At 33.8% G+C, this 16,065-nt stretch overlaps 1 protein-coding gene across 2 annotated transcripts in view; it reads right to left on the reverse strand.

Moving 5' to 3' along the window:
• LOC149423652 (TWiK family of potassium channels protein 7) overlaps positions 1-16,065 on the reverse strand; it is a 96,363-nt gene that overhangs the window by 18,130 nt on the left and 62,168 nt on the right. For both annotated transcript variants that reach the window (XM_089632061.1, XM_089632062.1), the window contains one exon: positions 15,722-15,945. In XM_089632061.1, the coding sequence (XP_089488187.1) occupies positions 15,722-15,945 (224 nt within the window). The remainder of the gene's footprint in view (positions 1-15,721; positions 15,946-16,065) is intronic.

Genomic DNA, 16,065 nt, shown 5'->3' on the forward strand with positions numbered 1-16,065 from the left:
AACGGAAAGCTAACTTAGTGCCACTTCAGTTTCAGAGAATCCAACCTTTGCCACGTGAAATTACCATAATACCGTAGCAACTAGGAATACAGGTAACTTGTTCTCATTTGACTAATCCCGATAAACTTGAACATAAACGTACAGCTTATCTAATCCGACGAATAAAAATGGGAACAAAGTTATTCGACGTAAACTCAAATCAAATCCAGAATACCAAAACAAAACCAGCAATAAACTTTACATACTTCATCTTTGTCGGTAAAATATGTAATATTATTCTTGTTTCTTACATTAAGTGTTCCCATAGACAGAAAAAATAATAATAAATAATTGAACTCTGCGGATCTCGGATATGGTATTTTTTGAGGTTTTGCTTTATAAATAAATACCGCTGAATAAAAAGTATACGATCTCTAAACCCGTAAAAAATTCCAATTTATTTGTACAAATTCTGAGCAATTGACCGGAGAGTAGAAAACCATTGGTTAACCCTTCAGGTTTTAAAATATTTTTACCAACAAGTCCCAAAGACGTGAAATTTCATGGAATTTCAGAATGTTCCCGAGATGTATAAAATGTGCTACACTTTGCTTATTTTTGAAGTTGTCGTAAAAAGAAATTCCATTTTAGAAAAAAAAAATATATATCTTTGAAATTATTGTATTTGAAACAAACATTGACAAACAAACATATGTGAAAATTTTAACAAAGAACTTAGCGTGACATTTCGACTCCAAATGTCCATAATTTTGAAAGAATTCAATACTAATTCCGTTTGTGTAGGCAATTAGTAAGAACACTGTCACCTCACTTTTTAGGTCATAATAAAAAAATAATAACTTTTATCTGCTAATGAAAAAATCCCGTAAATTCGTAATAATACAAATTGTCAATTTTTTTAAATTTTATTCTTGTAAATATGCTTAAATATTTGAGACAAACTAAAAAGAATAATTTTTTATCTTTCCAATGACGAATAAATCACACATCTACTCATTATGAAAAAAAAAGATAAAAAATACATTTGTAATGTATGGATCCCCGGTCTGATCAGAACCTCTAATGGAATTTTTTTTATTTTTTATGTGACACCTCACAAGAGTGTCCCTGCCTGTGCAGTGCACAGACAGGGGAACTATGTCACCACCCGGTTGGGTGGCGTTGTGAGGCGGAGTAAGGTAGGGGCTGTAGGAAGGGATTTGTTAATGCGGGCCTTGAAGAGGCTCGGATTATAGGAGGGAGGAAAAACAGATGCCGGTAGCTCGTTCCACATACGAGCCGACTTACACAAAAACGAGTCGTAAAAACGGCCCGTTCTCATGAAGCCAACGTCAACCGTGAACGGGTGTTCAGTTCGTGTCCGTCGAGTTTCGCGCACGTGCACCGGTGCATCAGGAATCAATGCTGCTAGCTCCTTGGAGCAGGCTCCATTGAAATACCTGTAGAACAGACACAGCATGCCTACATTGCGTCTATGCATCAGAGAAGGCAATCGGTCTGTTAACAATGGATTGTCAATCAGACGGATCGCTCTCCTTTGCACTGACTCAAGCAGGTTTATCAAGTATTTTGTTTGTTCATTTGGAATATGATGTTTTTGGCTAGTAATATTCTTGAAGTAAATGCCTGAAAGGTTAAATTTTATATAAAGACAGAAAACATCCTACGAGTTTATAAATCTAAAAATATAAGTCTCACTTTTATTTCCATTTTTCTGAAGAGATTACAGTTTTTATTCCATTTATCATCGCAGCTCATCCAAATCGAGTTTCGGCGCATCAGAATATTTATAGTTTTGTTTTCCACTTTTCACAAGCATTGTGTGAGACGCTTTGAAGGCAGTTTTTAGTAAAACCTTAGTGCACCGGAAAGATTGATTTGATATTTTGGTCGAAAAGAAGCAAACCAGTGTACTTACGCAACGCATTGAAATTAAACACTATGCCCCATAGAGATCTAAAATGAACAAATGTTCGTCAAATAAAGGTAGGTCAAAGCAGTTCTTGTACTAATCCTAATGATTATAGGGCATAAGGCATGGAAACAGCAGTGGAAGAACTAGCGTACATTATTGTAATACTTATTTACTCTATGATCTATTTCATAGAACGAAAGTCAAATCTATTTTATAGATTCTATGAATATTTCTATCATAGATTAGATGAGAACCAACTTGACCGAAATAGAAAGGTTCGAAAAGCATCCAGTAAGGCCTATTTTATCAACAAATAATGTGGAAAATAAACATTATATCAAATAAAAAAATAGAGAATTAAATATAAGATTAAAAAGGGCGATTGTGAGGTTTGGGAAACGTAATAATGGACACCGAAGTGTCTCTAGGAAGAGTAGGCAGGATTAATTAAAGTTAAAATAAAAGCAAATTTGAATATGGATGAAGCATTGATGTTCTGTACTATCACGCCGCAAAATAGCGTGACTTTTATTTAGTAATTCTGTAAGTTATAGGTTACGGGGAGGATACTGTCATTTCGTACATCACATGCAGTAAAATATACAATATACATGCCATGATTCTATTAAAGTCGGAATCTGCATTTCAACGAGAAACGTATTTTTTTAAACAAGGTAAAGAGATATATTTAAATGTTCATTTAGTAGAGACACATTGCTACGATACTATCGCATAGTCGTGTTTTACTCCATTCGTGTGAATGTATAATTTATAGAGCCGGTAATACTGAAGCATATCGTTTTGTCGAGCGTGATTGCCTTTCTACGCCATTGACCAGAACAGACACCAATCAGTATATTTTTGATCACGAAATGATTTAGTTTTTCGCGTTTGTTATATATTAGTGAATAAATTAATAAACAATTTATAAGCAAATCCAGAAAATGCGCAATACTGCAGTCAATATATGATAAACATACTGCGATTATTTCATGTAAAAGCCCGACAGGGCTTTAATAAATTATAAATTAATTAATATTAGATTTTATGCTATATTCAATTTTCGTTGCTTTGAATAGTTGCAGGTATAATTTTAAACAAACACTTACAACTACTAACTAAGGAACTTAAGATACTTTATTTTAAAATAACACAATATAACATAGTTAATTATTAACGTTCCTTCCTCAGGGCAGAATATATACGAACTTAATGAATAATAAAACTAAATTATGGATGAACATATATCATATGTTGCATATCCCCCACTTCAACACATGTTATAATATGTATATCATATATAACATGTGTTGAAGTGGGGGTGGGGGTGTGACCAGGGATTAGTGAAGAGTGTGGGGAGGAGATAGTACTGCCGTGTATGTATATGTATATGGGTATAAATAAATTATTATTTTTGTCTTTGTTTTCTAAGGCTTCTAAGTTATCTAATGGTTTTCCTTTTTTATGGAAAATATTTATCTCTGTATTTAAAAAAAATATTTATGATTACGTGCAATAACCATTGACTCAAAAAAAATCAAAATGAAAAAAATTATTACGACACCTTACTTTTAATTACTTGTTTTCCCGGTATCAAGTGAATAATAGTACTTAGTTACAATTCAGATATATACCGGAGGGAATCAATTTATGGATTTTATTTAATTTTAATGAATAGCCAAAGTGATACATGCAATAGTATAATTTTTTTTTTCGTCTTTAAACCTGCCAAATAGAATCTAACAACAATATACACTGTAAAAGAAAATGTGTTCATGTGCATGGTAAACAAATTAAAAGTTTGTTATTAAAAATTTGATATATCTTTAACGAAAATGAGGTAAGTTAGATACTTTCGACTAGAAAAGCTTTCGTTCATAGTCGACCCCAGCGCAGCGGATTCTGATATTTTCTTTGGCAGCTGTTTTTTGACGCTTTGAACTTTTATTTTACTTGAAATATTCCGCTCAAACTTTTATGTAAAACCGATTGCTCACTGGTAAGAGGTGCAAGAAGAAACAAATATCAGACTTATATTTTCGTTCTCATTTCATTTTTCACAAGCAACGCAACAACCGTAGTTTTCCAATGTACCCGTACATTATCAACAAATTGTATTCTTTCAGTTTGCAAAGTCATTATTAATAATAATAATAATTGGATAATTTGTATAGCGCCGTTTTTGTGAAAAATCACCTCAAGGGCGCTGTACAATTTATTTCCTAGGATCTACATTTGTTATTTAGACCAACTGTGCCAGCACGAGGTTCGTCATCCGTTCAGGCATGTGTCTGCCGCCAATATAGCGCTGACATGTGTCTGCTGCCAATAAAGAGCGCTGACACAACATCCTCACATAGACAACAAACCTTGGCAGCACCGCTGTGACGCTCGACGAAGACAGAAGATGGAGACTCTGCTGCAAGAGTCCTAGGTAGCGAAGGAACTGTACCAGCTGCTGCAGGGAGAGAGACTACCCCGTCCACCAACTGTGCCAGCACGAGGCTCGTCATCCGTTCAGGCATGTGTCCGCCGTTAATATAGCGCTGACATGTGTCTGCTGCCAATAAAGAGCGCCGACACAACATCCTCACATAGATAACAGACCTTGGCAGCACCGCTGTGCAAAATCACCTCATCCTAGTTTACCTTAGTCTCTCCAGTCACCTCCCAGCCTTTCATGCCACCTAGTGCATCCTCTCGACCCTTTCAGACTCCTTCCTGGCTCCAATACATTCTTTCTATTGTCGTGATCCGACGATTTCACACCCCTGTCTCAGACCCTTAGGGCTCGCTTATCGCAGGCTATCATAAGCAAAATCTTGAACCAAAGTCAAAGTGAAGTTTATGTGTGTCATCTGTATCATCATTATCATCTATATTGTTTATTAATTTTGTATTTTGTTAAAATTATCCTATATCTTCTTTTTTACACATTGTCTTTTCTATTATAATCTAAAGTGGTTAAATAATCATATTAATTGTGTTATTAATTTTAGATTAGATTTTCGTTTTGGAAAATTAATTATGATTATTTATTTTATATTGATGAACCTAACTAACTAATTTTTCACTTAACTTCACTCTGCAAACTTTTCACTTTAAAACTTTAATTTTTAAATTTTCTACACTTTAAAATTTTACATTATATAACTTTAAACTTTAATACAGGGTGTTAAGGGACTTACTTTATTGATTACTTTATGGTGATTTTTAATATATTTAGTATATATGTTTTTAATTTGTTAGTGAAATTTTTTAATCGGGTATTTTTTTTTTCAAACACAAAAAATCAAACAAAAAAAACAACATCTTCATCATGTCATGACTGGTGACTCATCCGAGTAACCGACCAACCCAATTTAAATATTCCAATGTAAATATTCTGTGTTTGTTGTCGTCGCACATCTGCGTTGCAGTTCTTCATTTAAAAAAAATGTATTTTATTTAATCGGTTTTCAGATATCAGATATTTAAAATCTGATAAATACAAATAGCTTAATTAATACAAATTTAAAATAAAATATTTATAAAAAAATAACAATTTTGGTTCCTTCTTCATCGCTAGTCTGATATGATTTATGAGTTCCAATTTTGAAATGAAAAGTTCATTGAAATAGAATAATTTTACGCACGTCGCAGGAATACAATTTCAAATCACGCACCCATGCACCGACAACCGAAATTTGTGTGTTTAATAATTAAATAACTTTTTTTCAATTTTCACAAAAAAAAATTTTCCCAGTCCAATCAGGAATATGAACATTTGGAACATGATTTACGCAAGCAATGTATCTGTTTGATACAGTGTTCTTGTCAACTCTGGATAAAATTCCTTTAAAATCACGAGAATATCCAGAACTTTTTTCAATAAACTCATCTATCGTGGAAAGTTAGACAAGAAACCATCCAAACAGTTTTATTTTCAGACTTTTGATTCGATAGTTGCAAGACAATGGAATATCGAAGGAGATAAATGACTCCTTAAAGCTAAGTTTGCACATTTAAACGAAGACTCGGTTTATATCGTCACAGATTCAAACAAAACTTGTTAAACTCAAAGACTCAATCTAATGATATCGGTTTTATTTTGGGATCTCTTTAAGCCATCCAATTTGAGCCATCCAATTTGCAGTAGACATCAAAAAGACCTTACGCGTTATGAATAACCTTTTTAAGAATTAAATACTATAAATAAAACAATAAAATTGTAAAAAATATTTTCCATGCAAAAAAAGTATGCTTCCAATTTTAATTTATTTAGTAAATCAAACAAAATTTTCCACTGAAACCGTAAGATTTGTAAACGAGTGCTTAAATACACCTACCTACTTAAGTACCGGGCTAAAAATAACCTGAGAATGTTTAAATTTGTCCTACCTACTTCCATCATTATAATAGGAAAAAATTGTGCAATGATAGAGGACTTAGATAGCAGGGGATTGAAACCTCAAAGTCCGGGAGGGAATACAATTCGGACCACTACGGACATGACCGGTAATGTAAATGAGAAAATATTGTCCGGAGTGGAATGATAGAAGAAGTCGGAGATGCCTCAGGAAGACTTGTCTCTTTTACTATAATATTTACATATATATGAGACTCATACTATCACCAGAATAAGCGGAAAATGTTGTGATGGAGACAACAACATAGACTGTTATTCTGATATTGAAATTTTTAGCATCAACGAAGCTATCTTTAAAAGGCAAACTCTGTTTTTACTAGTAGGTATAGTTCATATTCCCACCGACTATATTTATGAAAGAATTTTTCAAAACAATGTATTTAAAAACGAATTAAAATGAAAACTGTTGTAAAGTTTTAAAAATGAATAAATAAAATTAATTGAATTCAACGGAGGACTTAGCCAGCCGAGGAATTGAACACACTACGCCTGGGTGGAACCAAACGCGATGTTAACTGAGCCACCGACATATTTTGTGGTCTTGTCATTATGCACACTTTTTGAACTCCCTTGTACAATTTTCTACGATGGTGTTGTAATTTAATTATTTACATGTATTTTACCTATTTATGTCTTTCGTAGTCTTTTATTACCTTTTAAAGGAGAAACACATATTAGACAATAGGAGAATTCGCCTACGTCCTAAACTATTCCTCATGAATTAACATGTTATGTCTGTAACACGCATTATATTCCTTTGTGCAATATACCTAAATATAATAATGTACAGATTAAAAGCATTCAAAGCGTGAACAAATCAAATAACAAATGACTGTAGACGGAATTACAAAAGAGTTTGAATGAAAGTGGATGAAGAAAATGTTTGCTAAGATAATATAATTTCTGAGGTGCTCCATCTTTTCTGCCTGCCCTGCAGATAAATGGCATATAAAATAAATATTTTACTTACTAATTTGACATCTAACTACAAATCAATAAAATAACAAACAAACTACCAGATATATATGAACTACAGACTGGCAAATTCTTACAACAAGATATAGTATAATGTACGTTATCTATTATGGGAATAAAAGCACTAAAGCCACTTAACCTCACGTAGGTGAACATACCAAACAGATAATAAAGTTGGCCTATTTGTCCGAGCAGTGTGCCAAAACAAGTGTATTAATTTTCCTGAGTTCTGATCAAAGGTCCAAAAATCGGTTTAATCTCTTTGATTTGATCGAGGAAACGAGTCTTATCTAACGGAAAGAGCCGTCTAAAGCTTTGGTAAGGTATAGTTCTGCGAACTAAGAATCCGAATGACTCCCCAATAATTTAACTACATACTCTCAAACATATTTATAAAGTTGAGTCAAATAGGTATAATCTCACATGACGCACTGTAGATACAATCGCAGGCGATACTTTCGCCAAAAAACTCGATTAAAAAAATATATATTATGTACCCACCTAAATGTATGGAAATCTTTTAAGATGATTTTGACCATTCAAACAATATTTTGGTCTATTAGCACGATTTTCAAAATGTTTATAATATATTCTCGTATATAAGCAAACATTGGAATTAAATTGTTAAATTATGATTATCCACCAATTTGGACCATATTATTGTTCACTTGGACTTTATTCGCATTGTACCTTTTTTATACCTAAACCACATTTTGCCATATTTGTCAAATGATAACACAAAAGCAGAAAATACGTTGGTAGATCTGAAAATTCCAATTGACAATAATAAATACCAATTCATGACGATAGAGCTAGACTAGGGAGTTTTCGCTGTTTTAAGTTAAGTTTTTTTTTCTGTTTTAGAGTTGAGATTGTTCCTTAGCCAATGAAATTCCAAAACAATGGAAAAATAAACTATAATAATCTAACATTAAGCTTTTGCCAACCCACGTAATTCAAGTTTAAAGGTTCTAGTTTGAGCAACTCAAGGTATTAAGGCTGCTATTGAATAAAGTTTTATTTAAACACTGTTTGGAATGAATCATTTTCAATCTGTCGCTGTAAGAACTAAAGTGTGTAAACTTTAAGTGCGTCATTCCCAATAATAGTTTCACTATTGTTGGCAGTCGATGAAGAATTGATTTAAACGATTATTTTTACGCCACTGGAATCACTAGACGCATTACGAAAAATAAAAAATTTATAGCTAATCTGACCTAAGAACTATAAAATAAATAGAATAGTATACCAGATTTATCAGAGGAATATTGGTTGATGTATGTATATTCTATTACATAAATAAAATTCTACTTAATATAAATTGAAAGTTTTATCGAAATCAGATTAATTTAAATGACAAGCAGTGCCAAGAAGTTATTCGCAATGAAAAGTTTTATGTAGTATGTTTTCGTAAACGCACATCATATAAATTTTTTAATAATATATGAAAAAACTGTATTAAAAAAATACGAAGAAAATAATAAAACTTTTTCTTAATATTTTTATTCTCAAAATCAAGCTTTTAGAATGAATTTTTTACAACAACATGATATCTCAGCTCCACACAGGAGGCCCTGAGAAAAAAAAACCATCAACTTTGTCATCCTATGTCATCTTTGGGGATGCTGTGTGGAGAGTTTTTAGGGAAAGAAAAAAAAGTATGAGGGATAGGTAGGAATCTGGGTGTCAATGTGTCCAAGAGTGACAAACTTAGGATCAGGACTTATGAATCCATCTCTCCCACTGAGAGAGGTCAAAGGGTGTCCCTCAACCATTCTCTCCCGATCCGGCCCGCCACACGGTACGCAGGCATATGCATCCGCTGCAAAGACCTAGATAAACCATGAAGTCACCAAACGTACCGAACTCCTTGGGGTGACTTACGTCAGGGTTGTTGGTTATCCAATAAATGGTTCTCGGGGCGGCGGTACCCATCCCCACCCCCAAATTTAAATTTGAATAATCGAACGTGGAGATACAGTAGCGTTGAAGTTCTTTAACCTTTCCACTCTCCGTAGCCAATATGATTGCATAGAACTTAAAGATCATACTACATGCATAGTAGGTTGGTCGCTAGATATGTAGTTATTATCACAATGAAAAGCTAGTCTGTGATTTTCACCCCAATAAAAGCAAATGGTGCCATTGGATAATAATATTCCGCCATCAGCCTGCGACATTGCTGGCAGATATTCAAAAGCAGATTGTATAATCAGGCAGGCAAATTACCGGTAAATATTTCGAATTCTCGACAAGGTTTCGAATAAGCCGCGAAAATTGAATTCAAATTGTCGCATTATTTCGACGTTCTCGTAACCAGGACAAAAGTTTTTCAGTAGCAAGCGATAGCAAGTTTTCATCAAATGCTAACGAAGATTTTGTGCAACCAATTCTCATTTAACATTTGACTTTTGGAGTATGAAGTGTAAGGTAATCAAGTGATAAATTTTCAAGTAAAACTTATTGAGAAGGAACATGTATGAAAAATATTATGGCTTCAAAAACATGTATTCATATAGATCAACAAACGCAGATTCTGAGTATAATTATACATAATTACAAGCAGAATTACTATATCGTAATTTAAAAACGATTAAAAACGTGAGGCACTCTAAGCACCCTGTGATTGGTCGGCGGGTTCTGACAACACTTAAACAGCTACCTCATGGGTTGGCCGGCCGCGTGCATTGAGAATGGGGATAAGTTTATGCCAAGTTGCTCTGCGTATACTCGTACATAAATAATGACAAAAGAATTCATGTTTTTTTTTAAATCTAATCTGTCTTAATTTATCTTACTGTTAAAAACCGAGGTACGTACGACGTCACTCTTACCCCATCAAATTTCGATTGTTTTGGCGGGCATGAAAATTGGAAACCATGAAAATTATTTTAACTTTGAAATTGACACTTGTATAAAAAATCTGACATTTAAGTTAGAAGATAACAATTTGAAATTAAAAAAAAATTGAAATACTGGAATTCCTTATTAGTTCATACCTACTTTCGTGTGTCGTTTGTGTAAAGATTACATCTTATGAGTTTTGTACAGTTTACTGGAAAAGTTCTCCGTGCAGGAAACCTTGAGAAAAACAATTTCCTTCTTGGCCTATGTCATCCTTAGGGACGCTGTGTGAAGGGCCATTTAAGGAAATAAAGGAGAGGAATTTTTGGGAAGGAAACAGGTATTAGGAATATGGGAGTCAGTGTGTCCAGGAGTGACAGACGTATGAATTTATTTCTCCCACTGTGGTGCAAAAGATGGGTCATTAAAGTCATGCCGTAGAGGTCAAAAGACGCCCCACGCAGGTGGGCAGAAGCATCCGCAACCTCACCCCCCCATGAACCCAGGATAAAGTTACACCCCTGCTAAGTCACCAAACATAGCGAACAAATGCATAGGGTGACCAATGGCAGCGTTGTTGGTTATCCAATTAAGAGTGCCCGTCTTCCAAATTGAAAAAATATGTGATTATAATATTGTTGCACTTTTCTCACATACAAAAATTTTTCTTAATTCGATAGGCATTGCTGTGAATTTTATACCGCGTCTTAAATATTTTGCTCGTAAACCTCATTGGTTAAAGTAACCACTGTCGTCCGCAATTAAATTGCATTTTAATATACTTGGCACCATACCCTTTATTCTCTCATTCTCTCTTCACGCTAATCATCTGCAGAGACAAATTCGAGAAAAGGAATTTATTCTGTTCTGCAGCCGGTGATACATGTGGCTGCTAGTTCTATTACTTAGCGCTTGGCGCCTGAGATTAACCCGGAACTTGATTCCTCTATTTTCTTTTGGCAACTGATGGGAGAAGATGAACGTCTTTGTTTATATCAATATTGTATAAGGGTTTAATCTGTTCCACTGTTGATCTGATCTCGTGTGTCCCAATGAAATCGATACATTCTAGGATTGGAGAGCCCATCGTAAATACGAGCAAAATAATATATTTAAAAGCTAGCTGCATTTTATGATTAAGTAAAGAATTGAGTAATAAAGATTCGGATCCGAATAGATTTTCTGGAGTTTGGTGAGGCGAATGTGGTTATAGTTTAAGAAATAATCTTGAGATTTGAGTCGCCAATTCAGATCGTTTAAAGTAAACTTAAAATATAATTTCGACATCAAAAGCAAAACAAAAGATCACAGATAGAGGATAGATGTGATGTTTACACAAAATCAATCACCCATTGTGTCAAAAGAAACAAATAACTCAATGTTACATCGTCTCGATTGCCGCCAAGTATCTTCTTTATCAAGAGCACTTAAACTGAAGATAAAAGGCACCCAGCGCTGTTGTTAGACTATTTTTCCAAGAAAACCCATTTAGTTGTACAAGTAGCAATGCACCAGACACTGGGGTAGTTAGTACGGTCGTATGGGAAGGTCTATGTTATAAGTTATAAGACACATCTGTAGCAATTTTACTAGGAATCAGTAGGAAAGCAAAGTTGGACATGTTGGGTAAATGGTGCATATTATTACCTCATATGAAGGAAGTCATCCCGTTAAACTGTTTCAAATGCGTATGCACAACATTTCATTTGCATTACAACGGTCATCATCAGACTGATTATTTTTTTTTTATCTGCAGCCAGGATAGTAACATAATGGAAATGATTATGTTACATGCCTACGTTTATAAATAGTACTTATCTATTTATATCAGTCTTCAATTTTGAAAAATACATTGAGAAATAAAATTTTGATTTCTTTAAACATTCCCTTAGTTTAATCTTATTTTCATTTTTGATTCACTTATTTTTTTTAGCAAATTATTCGACCATTTTTAACGCCCACTTTGGTACTTTGGTAGCAACGTTTAGACGACTTATTTATATGATTCTATTTTACCCCCTCCCAATTTAAAATGATTAATTAATGATTTAATAGTTCGTCAAATTAACTTAAACCATTACATATAGAAAGAAAGGGCCTTAGATTAATTTTACTTGAACAATTAGAAATCAATAAAAAACCAATGACCCTAATATAACATTAATTTATAAAGTGAGGAAAATTATTTATTCCTCGCTTCTAAGTATGTTCACGAAACCTAAGCAATATTACACATTTAAATAAATTAATAGATGCTACATCATTATTAAACAATTAAGTTAACATTAATGTGGGAAAAACAGACTTCAAAATTCCCCCATAGAATATGACATCTATTGTCACAATTATTTTATCAGTAAATCGTTTTAACCGGTAATAAATCATTTTAAATTTGGAGGGGATAAAATAGAATCATATAAATGAGTCGTCTAAACGTTGCTAAAACCACAGTTTGAAAATGGCCTTGAAAGCCGAAACAACTGTAACAACAAAAACTAAAGAAAACTTAATAATTATATTAGTAAAATTGATTTTAATTCAATTTAAAAATCAAATTAAATGGAGTTCTACGAATTAAACACAAAAACAATAAATACATAGGAATCCATTTGTTATTTCAGTTTTCCTACGAGTTAAGTTTTCAAATTTCGGCTTTCTTCGAATGAGTTTAAATCAACCATGCTTTTTTACAGATCCGACCTTTTCGTCAATCCGCATTCATCTCGTCTGTTGACGTATATAATTAAATTAGCGTGAACAAAACCATCAACTCTCTTTCATGTTTTCGGAAGACACGCCTCAGAGCATAATTGACTTAAACAATTAGCACACTGTAAATTTACTTTTTTATTCTCGAAAGAAACCTACACGCAATGGTTCATATCTTTTGAGATTTGTAAATAGTTAGATAATATCTACCTCTTGCTCTTTTATCATCGAGAAAATCAAATACTGTAATCTATTTGTACTGTACCTACGTATATCTGTACAATATAGAAATACACCTAAACAACTTTCCTCCAAATTCACAATGCCAAAAATATACATCCGTAAAATATTAAAGACAGCGCGCGAGTGTTGTTAATTTTGAAAAACGATGACAGATTCAATCAACACTTAAATCTCAGTTTCCAACACGATGCACATTCAACTGAAAGGTTTTCCTTTCAGTTATTTTAGAAATAGCGAATATGGCGTCGTAAGTGCCACACGTGATATAAAACTCCTTTGTTTGTGGAAAATAACACTGACTTAACAATTCAAATAAAATCTACTTAATTTTTGATGTTGAAGAATTTTTAGGAGCAAATTTTATAAAATATCTAAATACTCGATGTGCCTGAGAAGTGTCATTCTATATTTTGAGAGATGAGATGAAAACCCGGGGAGTCAAATTGTAATTGGAAGGTTTAGGAACGCAGAGGATGAGGCATTTTCAAATATGATACCGTATCAAAATTGTAATAAGAACCACGATGGTGTCAGCTATTCGAGCTGTTAGCTGTCGGGGGGAAGGTAGTACCTACCCTTATCAAGATAAAGGGCTCTATGCCAGAAAAGAAAAGTCCAAATTTCATCAAGAGAACAAAGTCAATTAGAAAGATTATAGTGGTTGCCACGCGGTAAGTTATGGAGGAAAATATATTTTTTTACTGATCAAAAAAAATACTTTTTTTACATTCTTCTTATGTGGGTACCGCCAAGAGAGGATTTATGGCACCCCTCTTTTTGGGAATTAACCTATAGAAAGGGGTTTGTCCATACTTCTTGCAGACCATAAGAAACGAAATAAATATTTCAAATTAGAAGCATTAAATGAACGTTGTGACAAAAATGACATCAAATTTTTATTCAAAATTATTAATAACCCTATAGAATCTACCCCCCATTTTTTAAAAGAAAAACCGCACCAAACAACTCTCCCAACTGCTCCCAAACGTCTGAAGCCAGTGAGACTATGGCATCCCCAATTGGAGTATGTAGTAAAGCTGAAGGTAGTGGGGAGGGGAAGGAGATGGGGAAGAGGAACGTGAGGAAGTACCTGGCTATTCAGATCTGGTCAGCAAACACGGCCATTTCAAGCAACGTTTCAATTCTGAATGATGGTCATACACCAGGGCGATACCGAGAGTATATTCCACTCTTAAACTTACCGCAAATATACCATATATCATTTTAATGAGTAATTTGTGGAATTACACAAATTAATCAAATAAAATTTTAATTTTAAGATTTGAACATGCGACCCGCATGCTAGTCCAGAGCCTTACCCCTCGATCCTGGAGGACGACTCCCCATGGCCACAGTCAAAATCAATATCAATCACTGTTTACTAAGAAACCCTGAAACTTTCCATGTTCCTTTCCAAAGAACTAACTTAACCTTCTCTTGTGCGAATGCATTGCCTATAATAATATCTACCGCAGTGGAAAGATTCCGAACATATTAAGAGTCAGCCCCCAGAACTTTCTCGCATCTCGCAGAACAAAATCTCTTATTATCACTTAACTATTTGATCCAAACTTTCTAATGCCTTGTTTTTGTTGTTTTACATACTTATTATTTTATTCTTAAATATTGTTATAAATACACCTTTATTGGACCATTGGTATTTATTCTTCGTTATATCATCGTTTTCTCAAGTTGTGCCTCTGCCTGTTGTGTGCATTATAATAAAATAAATGTTTTAAGTGGTGAACAGAAAAGAATAAAAAAAATAAAGATTTAGTTTCTTTGTGTTTTTCAGCGATTTTGGGTACGAATCTACTAACTTTGATCTTCGAATCAATTAATAATCTCGTGGGCTCGAAGTTACCTACCAAATAATATAACCAGATTATCAAGTAATGGGGAAAACAATAATACTTAGGTATGTGTTATAGATTTTACTTTGCATTTGAACAAAGTAACTTAACCTTGCGTTTCCTTCGCGTTCATCTTGCTCGCAGAATAATAAGAAATTATTAATCATTGGTTTATTTTTGACGAGTGGATTCTTTAGCCCAAGTACAGATCATTCGTCGAGCTTAAAGCCCCGTGTTATTACTCATGTCTTAAATCTTCACTCAATGACGTCTGCGAGAAAATACGTCAGATAAAATTCTAAACTCGCAAAAATGTTTAATTTCAGAGCGAAGAAATGATTTTATGTTTATTTTAATGCTTTGTTTTTTTAGAAACCTAGTTTTTAGGTAGGTAAATTTCTAATAGCCATGTTAAATAATACGTTTATTTCAAATTACAAAGGTAATGATAGAGTTTCCTTTGTAATCTTCATTTTTGAAGTGCACTAATTTTCCCGTCACAAATATTTGCATAGGAACGACATTACAAAATAAAATTGATTACATAATATTTGAGTATTTCATTATAAAGGGATAAAAGAGTGCCTTAATTAACAAGTGCTTAGACACTCGTAGACCAATTTTATGTAAGCTGCCGCAAATGTAACATAAAATATCACAACATTAAACTTATCAAAATGGCTATTCATCTAAAGTCCAGCAATTAGGTTGATTTGTTTTTTAGCAGCAAGAAATCAAATTGAATCATTATTTGATATGAAATGCTTTACTCACCACCGTTAAAACCCGTCTTAGATCCTGCTGAAGAGCTGCAATGTCTAGGGAGCCCCCTGCGTTCTCTCCCAGTCTTCTGAGGGTATCAGCCAGTGGACCCCTCAAGGCCTGCAGCCTCCTCCAGGACTGGGCGTACTGCCTTCTAACCAGCTCAATGATAGTGGAGGTTAGGGCCAGCCCAACCAGGATATACATAGTGCAAAGCAGCATATAGTTTGGCCTCTCTGCAACAAGAGAAACGTACTGGAATAAGACATATAGAAGTAGGTAGATCGAAGTCTGAAAGAGTGGCAGAGGGTGCGTCATATGTTTACTTTCTCTATCTAGGTAACTGGTATGGTGAA

The sequence above is a fragment of the Hesperophylax consimilis genome, chromosome 5 (assembly GCF_061612785.1).
Source record: "Hesperophylax consimilis isolate HC1 chromosome 5, BYU_Hcon_1.0, whole genome shotgun sequence".
Classification (NCBI taxonomy): Eukaryota; Metazoa; Arthropoda; class Insecta; order Trichoptera; family Limnephilidae; genus Hesperophylax; species Hesperophylax consimilis.